General features: G+C 36.4%; 1 protein-coding gene across 1 annotated transcript in view; it reads left to right on the forward strand.

The window, feature by feature from the left end:
- The window catches only part of SMC5 (structural maintenance of chromosomes 5), a 171,679-nt gene that overhangs the window by 119,819 nt on the left and 35,021 nt on the right, over positions 1 to 16,839 (forward strand). Inside the window, exon 21 of the mRNA XM_089831289.1 lies at positions 3,715 to 3,818. Coding sequence (XP_089687415.1) covers positions 3,715 to 3,818 — 104 coding nt within the window. The remainder of the gene's footprint in view (positions 1 to 3,714; positions 3,819 to 16,839) is intronic.

Here is a 16,839-nt window from a genome sequence, read left to right on the forward strand (position 1 = left end):
TTTTTGTATATATATACACTGACACAACAATGTCATATTTGGAACCCCTTGGAATAGAACAAATCATACTATGGAAATATCTCAGCCTTATGCAAGCCTTAAGTAATCGCTAATCCAGTATTTGGAAAATTATTAGTTTAATTAAATCCAGTCACCTAAAGTGGATGAAACACTAGTTTTCTTTTGGGCCCAAACACTAATATTCTCAAGAATAGATCATTTTCTAATAAGATCTGAGTTTGATGGAAAATGTAGACTAGAACAATATACAGCTTATTTGCCCATTTAAAGCACTTAGGACATGAGTGCCAAATTGTATTGAAACCATTGCAGTTTTAGAGTTTTCAGATTATCAACAACACTATCAAACTGAGGTGGAAAGTGAAGGGAAGACAATACTGATAAGTAAAATAGAATAGAAATTTGGAAAATTAAGAAATTTTTTTAAAAATTGCACCACTGCCATATATGTATTGCAGCGCTAGTATCGAAGAATGAAAGAGCATGCTAAGAAAAGTATATCTGAATATTAAGAGCATATACTATCTTTTGATTTCCTCTTTCAATTATTAATTTATTTGCATTGACATATCCACATTATAATGGGGTCTTTTACAAGCTACTAATATATATTAGTATCTGTATCTCTACAAATATTTGAAGAGCACACAATTATAAACTTCAAATACTGAAGCAAACAATTGTCCACATAAACACAATAACACTGTGTTTACGTGGAAACCCAATGTGGGGGAAAACCACGGAAAATAATTGTTTTATCTATAAACTTGTTCTTTTACAATGTTCAGTAGGCTCCAACCCCTATGTTTATGAGCACTGACTAACTTGAAGCTCCAACTCCCACATTTCGTAGGCACTGACGTACTGGAAGCACCGACTCCCACTGGTTGTCTTCGTGAGCACCGCGCCACTGCACACAAACTATTTTCCACCTTGGCAATGTTGCTTACTCAACTGATGATGGACATTGTCTTTCCACAAACTTCTGTTCTTCAATCTATTGTTTATTTCTGCATAAATCCTTCTTCACATGTGCATATATTCTTCTTCTATTTTCTTGAATACTACAATCTTTATAGTATATACTGATCAATGGCCCTTTGTACAGCTAATTTTTAACCTTTCAATTCACACAACACTTATAACTCTCTCTTATTATTCTGACATATTTACGCGCACACACAGATATAATCAGATTTGACAAATCTGAATCTATCTATCTATCTATCTATCTATCTATCTATTCTTTGTCTCACCTACGCTACACTCCACTGATTATCTCTTCTATATCACACACACTTCTCCCTGATTTGTAATTCTTTTTTATATGCTTTTTTATATCTTACGCATAAAAGAGTGCGACCTTTCAAAATGAGAAGTCATAGCTTAATGTCTCCTCAATTTAAGTAATCATAGTTGCATATGATGGATTAATTAATTAATTTTAATTCCTTTTACCATTTTTGATGTTGATGTCTAGAGAACTATCTTTGTTTGATTGACATTTTGTCTTCATATTCATTTGCTGAATACAGAGTGTCTTTAAACATGTTGCTGTCTTCCGTACTGACGTGTCTACATACTACAGTCTCCTTATGCTGACATCACTACCTCTGTGTCTTCTTTATCACTGCCTGAGAATAATCATTGTATTGACTCGATATTCCAAGATGTTTTCGCTGAACCAATAATATTCCCATTTCGTGATAGCTGTATGATATGTTTTGCGCTGTATATATGTGTTATTCAACATTCAGATCGTGGTTATTGAAGTCGGCTTCATTAGGTTTGGATCTTCAACATGAATCAAACATTCAATTTGCTAAATACTGTTGATTTGTCTTAGCACCCAGATCATATTGTCTTCTTTGCCGCAAGCAACTCCATACCTTCCAAAATTCATGATGCCATATGTTGAATTTGTTTGTTCAACTCAAGTATATATGTTTGTTTGCCGGCTATGTTGGATGTGGCTTTCACCATGTTGATCATTCACTATGATATAATTGACTGCGTATAATATATAGTTGCCATGTATGATCTCCGTACGCCACTGGTATTTTATTCACCTTTCTTTGTCTTTTGCCTTTGTTGATACATTGACTCACCACTGAAAACTCATCTCTTGTCATAATACTTTGTTTTAATCAGGCTTCTTGGTAATGACATGGTGGACATGCTGACATGGTTTTGTCTTCATCATTCACATGCCGACTTTATGTTCCTAACATATAATCGATGACTCCTTTCAGTCATTGAAGACTTTGTTTGATTAATTTCCTCTTTATCAGCATGGCAATCACTGTGTTTAGTTTGATTTGTAGACTCCCGATTTGAAGGCATACAGCTTTGAAGACTCCAACTATCGTGATCATGACTGGATTGCTGAGTTTCAATAAACAGTTCTTTCTAGTTTGACCAATAACTTGGTTATCTACCTCTTACAGTAAGTTTTCTCTTCAGACATAATTTGCACATTAATGATGTTGTTCATCTTATTGCTCAGCTTGGCAATGACTTACCCACGGTAGAAAGCGCCGTTGTTATTCTCCTCGGGATCGTGAACAGTTAATAACCCAACCCCATAGAATAGTAGGGGCCCAGTGCCAAGTCTTTCTTTACTCATTTTCTTTTTATCAACCTGATATTCATTATTATATTACCTTATTTATTAGATCCATGAATCTTTAACAATAAGCTCATCAATGTAATTCTTGCAATGCTCTATGTTGTCCCTTTAATTAGTTTTATATTCATACCTTGGACATTGATGATGTTTACATTTTCAATTTTACATCAATGACAATATTTCTATCAAACTCCTGAATGCATTTGGCATCAATGGCAATATTTAATTGATATTTTTATCCTGCGAGCTATGCTCTATAATCAAGCATTTGAATCTGTGCAATTTTGTACAGAAAAAGAAGGAAACCAAGGTTATAAAATATAATCATATTGCCTGTGACGTATTGCATGCTGTACACAGTCATTTTAGGTGGTGAGACCCCACTTATCTCATTATCTGTCTAATTGATTAACTTTTTAACATGATCATTGATGGCAATGAATAGGAGCTATCTAGATCTTACAATATCATTTCATCAGCTTTATCAGTTTGGCTTTGCTTCTGTTTGTGTTGTGTCCTTTTTGCATGCTATTTTTTGGTTTGCCCTGAATGGAGCTAAACTTTTTCTTTATTGTTTTATTATCTTCAAGAAATCAGGTGTACTTTACCTTACTGACCTCTTCTTAGGCCTTTTGACATGAGAAAGAACATAACAATTGGGGATAAAATCGTGTTAAATTTTTTACATGTGGAGGAAGGGCTATTTATGCTTGGGGCTCCATTATTATGAGATCAGAACTAGTAATTGATTTCATTGACATCACTTCTTGACTTCAGCCTTGCAGAATGGGTGTTATAGCTATTTTTGAAAGAATTTGTTTACAGAGATTATAGATTTTGATAGACCAGGTAGTTATGATATTTGATTATTTTCACTTATGCAATTTAACATATACAATTAACTTCTACTGGTAACATATAGATGTAATTTTTTGAAAATACCCTGTACTCTTATGTCAGAAATTGCTATGTACTTTTTCGTGCAAGGAGGACAATGCTAAATGCAGTTTAGTGTTGCTAATGGTAATTTTGCCCATCAATCACTGTTCACTGGAACTTGACAGGCAAGGATGAGCTTGAACGGTGCAAAAGACAGCTTCAAATTGCCAAGGATGCTGCAGAATCCATTGCCAAGCTCAATCCAGAACTGCAGCAAACTTTTCAAGAGGTACTCAAATTGCATTTTTGTTTTTACAATGATAAAATGTTGGGATTCAATTGTGAATATAAGGCCTGAATGTGAAACAAAATCGGGTCTTTTCTAGCTTGAGGAATTTCTTTGTCCAAAAGGACTGAAAGAAGGCCAATAAAGTGTGGTGGTTTCAAATGAACATTTCCACATCCCTTTCATTCATTACAACTGTTTTGACCACTTAATTTACTGAATGTCCTTGGTGAATTTTTGATAGCATGCATGTAATGAATAATTGAGTATATAGGTGGACTGAATTAATTTGCACATGTATGTTGTATCACTAAGCACCTACACTACAAGTTGAGGATCCTCCTCCTCTATGCTATCTCTTAGTATCTAAATTGAAACCTGACATATTTTCATCTTCTCAAGCAGTTAATTGCCCTAGAAAAGTAAGTTTATTACTTGGATGCAGCTGTAATATTGACAGGTGGGTGGTGTCTAATGTCAGATTACCCACAAATGATAATATTGTAGGCATTTGATTATTGGATCATCTCATCCCTTTCTTAAACCAAGGCCTTGCAACAAGGTTTAACTTCTTTGCGAGGGATGTACAAGAAGTGTGCTACAGTCATTTGGGCAAATATAACATTTCCAATGCGAACTCTCGCTTGAATTAGGTGATTTGCTATTGCCAATAAACACTGAATAGTAATGCAAAGAACTTTCTTGTTTAACAAGCCCTTGTTGTATGGTGCCAAAATTTGAAAGTGCAATGAGATAATAATGCACTCTCAACTGAATTCCCTGTTTGGGCATATGATTGTCTTCACCTCTTTTCCCTGTTGTTCTCCCACTTTCATCTCCCAAATCAAGCTCGTCATGTTGGCATTTGTATTGCTGTGTAAATTATTCCTAATGCTCTTGAAGAAAAATTGGGTCTAGTCTAGCTTGAGGAATTCCTTCATCCAAAAGGAATGAAAGAAGGCCAATAAAGTGTGTTGGCTTCAACTTTCAAATGAACATTCCCACATCCCTTGCATTCATCACAACCATTTTTCCCACTTAATTTACCCAATGTCCTTAGTCAATTTTTGATAGCATGCATGTAACGAACAATTGAGTATATATGCTTGTAGGTGGACTGAATCAATTTACACATATATGTTGTATCGCTAAGCATCTACACTGCAAGTTGAGGATCCTTCTCCTCTATGCTCTCTTATTATCTACATTGAAACTTACATATTATCATCTTCTCAAGCAGTTAATTGCCTTAGAAAAGTAGGGCTATTGCTTACATGCAGCTATAATATTGATGGGTGGGTGGCATCTAATGTCAGATTACCCACAAATGATAATATTGTAGCCATTTGATTAGTGGATCATTTCATCACTCTCTTAAAGTAGGACCTTACGACAAGGTTTAACTTCTTTACTAGGGATGTGCAACAAGTGTGCATTAACCAATGTAATGCTATTGCTACACTCATTTGGGCGAATATAACATTTCCAATACGAACTCTTACTTGAATTAGGTGATTTTCTATTGTTAATAAATACTGCATATTAACACGAAGAGATTTTTTGCTTAACGAGCCCTTGTTGTATGGTGCCAAAATTTGGAAGTGCAATAAGACCATAATGCATTCTTGAATTCCTTGTTTGGGCATATAATTGTCTTCACTTCTTTTCCCCATTGTTCTCCCACCTTCATCACCCAAATCGAACTCCTCATGTTGTCATTTGTAATGCTGTGTAGAATGTTCCTAATGCATTTTAGGCTAACTATGTTATTTTGGTACGCATCATTTGGATATGTGCCAGTGTGATCACCTTTGACACACACACACACACGCAAATCGTCCTTAACTTTAAGCTTTACAAAGTGTTATTGCCAATGGGCACGATAAGTTTTTGTCTTCTTTTCCATAATGGCTTCCATAGAAAATCCTTACTCTCTTTATTTCTTGAGGGCCAAAACTTGCTAATTTCTATATTTTTTTGAGAAACAAATAAGCATATATATTAATCAAGAAAGAGGTAATACATATGGTAGGCAAGACTTTCTTTCAAGGCATTTCAATATAAAGAAGGTTTACCATGAAAATCTTATTATTTAAGAATAACATGTCTCTCAAATCATTGTGGCATTTATCTTTTCTTTTTTCATGTAACTTAGAGATTCATACATGCTATGTCCCTTCCCATTGTGTATTGGTCAAGACCCATACTTAGCGCAGTTTCTCCTTACATCCTAATAGGATAAGGGGTTTTGTTTAACGGGATGTTAGAGTCGTAATATTAAGATTAATAATTCCTAATTATGAAGGTGGCTTCCCTTAATTGACGAAGCCTAACATTATGACTCTCAAGCCATCGTGAGCATCTTCTTGCATGGTGACAAATTTAGGGTGAACGTTTATCCTAATTGGCATCATGTTGGCTAAGTCGCTAGGCAGGTTGTGGCAGATATTTGGGTCAGCGCTTATGACTGTGGCGTTATCGAATCCACCCGCACCTGCAAACTCTGTTGACTTCACACTTGTTAAAGTATAATGCCTTTCTCTTCCTAGTAACGCTTAATTACATGGCAATTGGACTCATATACAGGAGGATTTGAGGAGTAGGATATACGTAACATTTTTTTTTTAATGAAGATTGCTTGGATCTAGAAGATGGTTATTGTCTCTGCAAGTCCAGGATGCAAACCAAGGTGTAATATCCCCTCACAAGGAACTAATATGCAAATGCAATTCTTTTGGTATTATCAGTACAAATACATGGAAACTAGATGCCAAACAATGACTACAGTAATGCTAAAATTTTGATTTTGAATTATCACAGCAAAATCATATGTTGATGAAATACAATGATAATAGTGATGCCCGAGAAAGGAAATGAATCAAACATAAACACTGTAGCACGGCATCGTGCATGCGTACTGTAGCAATCAAAATTTTTTCTCCAATTAAGCACAAATAAAACTCATGAATTGAAGCTCCATAAATTCCAAATTCAATGGATATTTCACCATCTCAAATGGTTGCAACACTGAAGAGTTGACGTTCTCCAATGGCTGACTGAAATCAAAAACCTTAGTTTCTTCTCCCAATTTGATATCAAATACAATTCACAAAATCGGATGATAAACAACGAAGCTTTCACCTCTATTTATACTTTTGCTTCACCCTTCTAGAAGGAAATAAAATATTTAATAATTGCATTCTCTAGAAGTTTCTCCCTTTCCAATAATTAATGTGCTTTTAGGAAATTAAATTACTAGAAGTTTTCCCCTTCCAATAATTAATGCACACACTAGAAGCTTCTCTCTTGCAATACAATAATTAATTGTGCTTCTAGAAAATTAAATTACTAGAAGCTTCCCCCTTCCAATAATTATTGCACTCTCTAATAAATTAAATTAATTAAATATAAAGTCACTTTTTCTTTTTCTTTTTTTGACTTTATAAGAAATTAATTTAATCAATTTCTCCTTATTTCTCCACTTAGCCTTTGGAGAACGTAAAGGCTAAGAACTCCACTGATATGCTGAAAAGATGGGGCCATTACAGTCTGCCCTCCTTGAAATTGCTTGTCCTCAAGCAAATTCAAGTCCGGATGCTGCAAAATCTCCTCATTCTACCATGTTGCATCCTCTACTAGCAGGTCCATCCATGTCACCAAATACTCCCTTATAGTGCACCGCCTCAAGTTCCTTTCCCTGAAATCAATGATGGCCTCTTGCACCAATATCAATTTCCCCTCATCATCCAAGGGTGGGAGTATTGTAGAAGGAGCAATATGATGTCTTAGTGACTTTTTGAGGCATGACACATGAAAAACGTTGTGCACCTTGCTCTCGGTTGGCAAATCTAACTCATAAGCCACCTCTCCCACTTTCCTAATAATCCTGAATGGATCATAGTATCGTGGCTTAAGTTTCTCGACACCACTCTTCTTGAGAGTGGATTGACAATAAGGTTGCAATGTAAGATACACCATGTCTCCAAACTTAAAAGTTCGCTCTGTCCTCTTCTGGTCTGTGTACTGCTTCTGCTGATTTTGTGCCTTGGTTATATTATCCTTGAGAGTCTTAACAATGCCTTGACTCTTCTGTAACAAATCACCTGCACTGGGCACTCTACTGTCACTCAAAAGAAGATCCATAAAATTGGGTGCCTCATACCCATACAAGGCCATAAAAGGTGACATCTGAATAGACATGTGATAAGTGGTATTGTAGCAATACTCATAGAAATAAATCCATTTTACCCATGCCTTTTGTTGCCTTGCTATATAATTTTTGAGATATCCCTCGACTCATTTATTCACTATCTCTGTCTGACCATCTGTCTGAGGGTGGTAGCTAGTACTCGGAGTGAGCTCTGTTGCACACAACCTGAATAGCTCTTGCCAAAAATGACTCATAAACCTGCCGTCTCTGTCACTCACAATGCTCCGTGATAAGCCATGTAGTCTGAATATCTCTTTGAAGAATAACTCTGCCACCTATGTAGCCGTGTATGTAGCAGTGATCGGAAAGAAGTGTGCAAACTTCATAAGGCGATCCACAACCACATATATGCAGTCTCTGCCTAGGGCTCTAGGTAGTCCTATGATGAAGTCCATAGATAAACACTTCCACTTTCTATCAGGAATCATAAGTGGCTGAAGTAAACCGCTTGGATAGGAATGTTCCTGCTTATTCTGCTGGCAGGTTGGACACTCCCTAATATACTGAAGTACTTCTGCTTTGAGCCCTTTCCATGTGAAGCGCTCTCTAATTTGCCAGTATGTCTTGTAGAATCCAAAATGTTTTGCCATAGGTGAATCATGAAAAGATTTCAGAACCATCCTCCTCACTGTTGAGCTTAGAACCAAAAATATCCGCCCTTTGTAAATGATGAGCTCATTCACAAGGGTGTATCTGCTGTCCTAAATAGTTCCATCTATGAATTCGGCGGTGCATGCATCCTTTGCATACTCTGCAAGGATCAAGTGTCTCCAATCCTCCGATATATTTGTCAATAAGCTCAAATGGGGCCTACGTGATAAAGCATCAGCAACTACATTCTGTGTCCCTTTAAAATATGTAATAGCAAAGTCATAGGACTGTAACTTGCTCACCCACTTCTGCTGCCTATCATTGAGATCTCGCTGCCCAGAAAAGTGTTTTAGGTTATTATGGTCAATTTTGATACGAAATTTGGTACCTACCAAATATTGCCTGAATTTAGCCAAAGCATGCATAATGGCTAACATCTCCTTATCATATATGTTGAAGCTCTGCCCTGCCCCTCTTAATTTCATTCTCTCATAAGCAATAGGGTGCTTCTCTTGCATAAGTACCGCTCTAATGCCCTTTGACTTCCTCTACGCTACTTTGATCTCATCTTCACTATGCCAAAAGTGGTGAAGCAAATCAATAGGACCCATCCAATACATCATGTCGAACCAATCACCACTTGGATCCCAAAACAACTGAACCCCACATCTATTCGCCATATAGTGATAAAAATATCTAGGAGTGTATAACACAACATCTCTCTACAGCTCCCGCTAAACTCCCATGGATGTGATAACTAACCAAACCATCATGCCAACTGACACCATAGTTGTCCTGTAACCATGTACCCATAAGAAAACTTTGTGAGATAGGAGTAGCAAACCCTGTTGGATACATATCAGCATGATGTATAATTGACAACTATCCTTGCAAGTAATCCCCCACAAACAACTGAGTCAGATGCTTGCAGCTGCTAATCCCATCTTCCAAAGATGGTGAATACCCATCCCACAAAGAATAGTATAATTCCAGAACCAATCCATACCGATGCATCATCAAGTCCTCCGTGTGTGGGTCAAAAGAAAAGTGATGGGCACTCCTGTCATGTCCCCTCTTTTAGCTTAGTCTAGCAGAGACATGTGAGTCAGCTTATTATGGGGTCTTGTAGGTTGGCATGGTTGGATAGAGACCTAGTATGGTTATTCAGTGTTGGGGACTTGATGTTTTGGCAGTTATTGATCAGTTGGGAGATGTTCCTTGTTTTTAGGAGGCAGTTCCTACTTTTTAGGAGGTATGATCTTGCCCAGGGTTGGGTCTCCATGAGATTGCTCTTTGGGGTCAGTTTCAGAGGGATCAGGCTTGTTTCCTAAATTTTAGGAGCATCCTTAGATTTTAGGGATGAGACTGCTAGTGGATCCTTGATTTCCGACTTCAGTCACAAAGAGGTGACAGTATGATTTTATGGTTTGTGTTGTTAGTTGGGCATTTTGTGGCTATTTGGGTTATATTGTTAATATTTCCTGAGTTAGCATTTAATAATTAAATAATGCTAAGTTATTAGCCATTTTGGAGTAATAAGGGGTTTTTGGCCTCATCTGGATGTGCATCCTATAGTGTGATAGCTTGTTGGAAAGGTCTTGAAATTCTCTAAATCTTTCTCTTTGGTCTCAAGGCAATTCAGTGAACAAATTTCTGTCTATGAGGAAAAAGGTCATTTTCTAGTGACATGACCACTTTAAAATAAGAAATTATAACACTTCCACTACCCAACGCCATTTGGAGACACTTAGGGTTCGATTTGCAATTGAGAGGGGTTATAAGGAGATAGAAGCTTCATTCTAAGATCATCTTTTGCATATTTGACAACTTGTTTATGAATTTTCTCTAAATAGACGATTTCTAGTCTGGGACGCAAACCCCAGGTTAGTGATTGGCTGGGACGTAGCCCTCCGCAATCTTTGGTACCGAATCTCTTTGGCATTGTGCGTGGTGATTAAGGACAGAGGCATCAATTCTCATTGGGGTTTCAGCGTGACATATCATCTTCCAATTGGGACGTGGTTCATTGCAGCCTGTGGGATGCCATATGCAACAGATATACCACGTGGTGTATAGAGTATTGCTTGTATTCACCTCCAAATGTATGCTGGATTCGAGAACAATCTTCACCTTCCAGTTTGACATCAAATTTGTATGTGAGCTTTGGGAAATGCATTAGATTTATTGCTGGGCTCTATAATTCAGACAAATCTGCTTGGTACAGTTTGCAATAATTCTGATTTTTATTGAATACCTTATTTATTTTAGTCTTGTTTCATGGTTTCTGTTCCCTATTCCTTTCTATGTTATAAAACCATCAAAAACAAACAAACTTTTCTGTACTTATGTCTAGTTCTGCAAGAAAACACAAATAAACAGGAAAACAGATTTAAAAATATAAAATTACAGCAGATCAGCAGAAGAGATCCATCAGGGATCTTTCAACGCCTCACTGTATATTCGCGGTAAAATGTGCCAACCTCTGTCAATGGCTCATCACTAACAACACTGGAATCAAACAACTGATCCCTCTGACTCTGAAAAGCAACAAGCTGGCATCCATAATCAGCTGCATGGAATGAAGTGACAGATTTGCTTCCAAGAGATGAAAACAAATCAACATGAGAGCCATACTTCCAACCAGATGATACTCTACGAATGCCTTGTGTAGATGACGAAGTAGCATCATGTACTGCCACACAACTCTTAGGAGAATCCACCATTGTGACACAAGAACTACTAGTAAATTGTCCTGTATCAATTGTCATGGTGCTAACCTTAGGAGAACTTGATACAACCAAGGTACTCATCCCAGCTGAAACTTTTGTACCTATATCTGTGATAGATGTAACCACATCCCACTACAACCCGTGGATATAAGATTCTTATCAACTACCTCTGTATGTAATTGTACTATATCTGTAGCTAGTGGAGACTGTGCCAAACTCAACTCCTTTGTAAGCTTCTCAATCTGTAATTGTGACTCTTGAAGGGCCAATTGGGCACTCTGCAACGAGTCCATACTCACCTCAAGCTCATGAGTGAGCTTATCAACCTTCTCCTCCTTTCCTTGCAATGCAACATAACAAATGCAATCCCACTCAAGAAGAAAATCTCTATCTGCAAGTAGTTGTAGGTAATTTTGTTTCATCATTCCAATTGCTTCTTGGAGTGCATGTATCTCTACAATGGAAAAAACACTATCACCGTGCTCATCTGTCAAAGTAGTACTCCAACCGTAGGTGGCCAACTTTTGATGAGCAACATCAAAATGCTCAATGGTTGTGGCAACCATCCTATCATTAACCTTCAATTGGCTTGCTAAATGATGACTCCCTTGTGACGAAACATCTCCACACAAATCTTCCAATTTGTCATCAGCACTATGATATGAGGCTGAATCAATGTCGCTCACCATATGATAAGTAGCATCGTGTATGCTATCATCTATGCACACCTCAATATCTAGGGTTCTGTTGCTATGCACCTCATAGGATGGCCCAATTGGCGAGGTAGAAGCTACTGATATAACAATATCTTCAAACACTTCCACTTCCAAGGTGATTGCGTGTCCATCCACATCATGATCTTGGGATTCATTTTCATCAAATGAATTTTTTTCTAAGGTCTAATTTTTGCTCTCCATAAGGTCAGCTGTATGATGGTCACTAACTGTTGGGGATTCATCATAGAGGCTTCTAGATACTATAGAGACCTCTTGTTCCTCTTTCTTTTCCTTTTTGTGATGTAGTCCTCCTACGTCGTGCCACTTTGTCTAGTTTTGCAGGGTCTAAAATGATTCATTCATCCTTTTCTGATTTTCATCCAACCTTTTCAAAATTTGTTATAAGCTTCTCCATATCCTTGTCCCACTGCTTCTGGGTACTTGAAGTAAACATGATTAACTAACTGATTCAATGTCTAATCTACCCAATAGGATGACAGGTCAATAGCTCTGATACCAATGTAGTATCCACTCACAAGGAACTAATATGCAAATGCAATTCTTTTGGTATTATCAGTGCAAATACATGGAAACTAGATGCCAAACAATGACTAGAGTAATGCCAAAATTTCAATTCTGAATTATCACAGCAAAATCATATGCTGATGAAGTACAATGATAATAGTGATGCCCGAGAAAGGAAATGAATCAAACATAGACACTGTAGCGTGACATCGTGCATGCGTATTGTAGCAATCAAAATCTTTTCTCCAATTAAGCACAAATAGAACTCGTGAATTGAAGCTCTCCTAAATATCAAATTCAATGGATATTTCACCACCTCAAGTGGTTGCAACACTGAAGAGTTGACGTTCTCCAATGGCTGACTGAAATCAGAAACCTTAGTTTCTTCTCCCAACTTGATATCAAATGCAATTCACAAAATTGGATGATAAACGATGAAGCTCTCACCTCTATTTATACTTTTCCTTCACCCTTCTAGAAGGAAATAAAATATTTAATAATTGCATTCTCTAGAAGTTTCTCCCTTTCCAATAATTAATGTGCTTTTAGGAAATTAAATTACTAGAAGTTTTCCCCTTCCAATAATTAATGTACTTGCTAGAAGCTTTTCTCTTGCAATACAATAATTAATTGTGCTTCTAGAAAATTAAATTATTAGAAGCTTCCCCCTTCCAATAATTAATGCACTCTCTAATAAATTAAATTAATTAAATATAAAGTCACTTTTTTTTCCCCCTTTTTTTGACTTTATAAGAAATTAATTTAATCAATTTCTCCTTATTTCTCCACTTAGCCTTTGGAGAATGTAAAGGCTAAGAACTCCACTGATATGCTAAAAAGATGGGACATTACACAAGGACAGTGTCCTGATGCAGCCCCAAACATTTTGCAAAACTGAGAAAAATCATAGTATCATTGGGCGGAACTTCTTTGTCTTGATGTTCTCATTTTTTTCAAGGGAGGATTAATGGCATGGGATTAGGAGTCTGAGAGAGAAGTGGAGTGTGTGTGTATATGTTTCTACACTGGAGAGCAGTCATTACATCCAAGCGAATACGTAGTTGTTGGTCTGCATGTGTTGTAAAAATAGGAGGCCTTGACGAACTGTGGTGAACCTAGAGGCTATGGTGAAGAGGGAACTCGTGTAAGGAAGAAGCATTTTAGGGTGCGGAAGAGTGTGAACTGGTTGAGAACTGTTCATACTGCTGGTCTGAAGGCATTACCAGAGCTGTTATTCCATAACGAGACATGCACAGTGGTGACTGCAAGCCATAAGTAGGCGATTGTGACTTCCCTAGGGCATCTTCATTGGTAGGCTTGACCCCCATCTGCTACAGGTGCACAATTTTACAGTTTCGTGCCATCCCAATGAAATCAAGTCCAGATATTGTCATTCTAAGTTAAGGAAATGTACTGAGCATTGAAGTTGTAAGTTTGAATTGAAGAACTTGCTATTTACAATATTATGCAATGTATTAGAATATTGCCGATTGTGAAGTATTCTGTGGTAATATTCAAATGAAGTTCTATCGGGTTGGTTATGTGATAGCAAAAATCTCTTTCTTACTATTACCACCAATTTGCATTAATATTGAAAATCAAGTAGGAAAGAACTTATAGGACACAACATTGTATCCATTTAGAAATTTACTAAAAGATAACAGTCAGGAACCTTACAGTATAAGTGAGCTGCATTCAGAATTTAAGCATTTCATAATTGGTTTTAGGGTTCTTCCATAAATTCACTCTATTGGCTGTAATTTTTCGGTTTAGTTGATTTCTTTTTGATTTTTCAGAATGCAAAATTAAATTCCTTTGGATTATTATTTTAAGGAGATATTTTCCACATCAAGTCAAATTGTGATACTTTTATAAGGATTCTATTGTGTAGTTTTTGAGTCAAACTCATTGATCTAGTTGACCTGAAAACTACACTTTGGAATCCTGATAGCAATTTCGGAATTTGACTTTTTGTGGAAACTTAAACTATCTCCTGCTTGTCAATTGATGAGCTAAAGGGGCTCTATAATGAATGGTTCACAAGGCACATGTAGCAACCAAATCTTCTAATTCTTAAATACTTTTATTTTATTGAATAAAAATAAGCCATCTACCTAATCACGTTCAAGTGATTAATTGTTGTAACTGGTTGTAATTGATTAAACTGCATTCACATGATAAGCCTTAGCTACCATTTGAAGATTTACTACTTTTGATCAAATTAAAATAACCAAATATATTACACATGATGAATGAACGTTATCTAAACCTGAAATATTTAAACTACCATTTCATATAACTGAAAATAAGTAAAAATAACTGCATAATATATAGTTGAAACTGAAATAAGATACAAAAGAAATGAAAATACCAAGTAAGTTCGAATCAAACCATTGTAAGAGAAGTAGTTCCGATCTGTCTAGTACAAGCCTCGTCTTTGGAGGAGAGGAGAAGCATTGATAGAGGCTTAACCTCCCAACCATGGACCTAGTGCAATTCCCACTCACTCTCAAATGAGAATGGCCCAACCCTGTGTGGGATAAGGCACGGGTACACCATCTCGTCTTGCCACCTGAGCATTTTGGTGTTAGAGATGTCAGCTACATAGTGAGGTAGACTGTAGAACCCTCCAGATAGACTATCCATCCGACTATGAGCTCTCTTGACCTCTAGTGATCATATGTTACAGCCACAATTCCACAAACCATTAACATAAACGTAAGAGAGAAAAAATAAGAAAATATATTCAGAGTTATAATCCTTCTTTATTATTATTCCAACTCTGCTTTTGCTACAATGAGACTAAGTGCAAATTTAAATACAAATCCGATTACCATTTTTGGCAGTTTTTCATAAAACTATTTTTTGCCATTTTTTGTAATATTTAAAACAACTCAAAAAAAGCTGAATTGTTTTGTGAAGCTTCCTAAAATAAGATAAGATGAATTGCCAACTAAAATTTGAAATTGGAAATAATATTTTGATGTTATTAATAAAGAAACTCTAAGAAATCTACTAGAAGCTTAAAAACCCCACTAAAAGCTCCTCATCAAAAAGCCCCTAAAAACTCCTGCATCATTCTCCTCTGGTTGAATGGATTCAGCTGCTTCAAGTTGTTTTTTGATGCATGCTTCTTTTCTGGATCTTATCCTTCCCATTGAATCAAATATCAATTTTATTGACTTGGAAAAAATAAGGTCAAGTCTTCTTTAATGCAGGTTTGATCCTTCTTTCTTGTCTTCCATCTTTTTGTTAATTTGTCCTTCAAATTGATAATTTTTCTTGGGTCCATTGTAACAACCGGATTTTCTGGGTCTAAATTAACATCTAACATAAGCATAAAATACAGTTATAACTTCAATTTCATAGGAAGACAGTTATTTCATTCATGTTCATGTGAAGAAGATTTACTGTTTAAATTAGTTAAACAAAATTTCTTAACTAAATACTTGAAATACCATTAAATGAAATTACTTCAAAAATTGAATTTACATACCTTGAAAAATTGAGACTGAAAATCATCTAAGAATGCTTCTACAACCACCCGGGTTAGTCCACAAATACACTATAACAATTTCTCAAATCGACTGTTATCTCAAAAATTATTTGATGATTACAACTAAATACCACTATAATTTAAATTAGGGCATCACATATCATCTTACCAATTAGGGCATCAATTACTATCGGTTCATTCAGGGCTTTTGATACCGCTTTATCACTTAGGACTTTCGCGGCCACAAAATTCAATTAGGGCATCTGCGACGACGGATTCTATCTAGGGTTTCTGCGACGACAGATTCAATTTAGGGCTTCTGCGACCACAAATTCAACTAGGGCTTTCAATACCACAGATTCAGTTAGGGCTTCCAATACCACTGTATCAATTAAGGTTCCAGCTGTCACACAATCAATTAGGGCTTCAAATTTCTTTTCCTTCGATTGCTTATCTGTGACAGTTTCTCAAGATTAGATAAATACTTATATTCAATATTCATTTATATGAAAGTAAAATGATGATAGCAATGAAATAATTCAATTAAATCTTACCTTCTCATAATAAAAAATGATAATACCTGTTTCTGATAAATAATTGAATGCATGGCTTATCTCTCTTTGACGCATATCCGACATCTTGAGAGAGGTGAAACATTGTGAGGGGCTTAACCACCCAACTTCAGAGCAAATCTTATCCCCACACGGTTTCTAACGAGAAAGGCTCTCTCTACATGAAATTGACAGGGAACATCTTA

This window comes from Cupressus sempervirens, chromosome 1 (genome assembly GCF_028749045.1).
Source record: "Cupressus sempervirens isolate cs-2001-9-10 chromosome 1, ASM2874904v1, whole genome shotgun sequence".
Classification (NCBI taxonomy): Eukaryota; Viridiplantae; Streptophyta; class Pinopsida; order Cupressales; family Cupressaceae; genus Cupressus; species Cupressus sempervirens.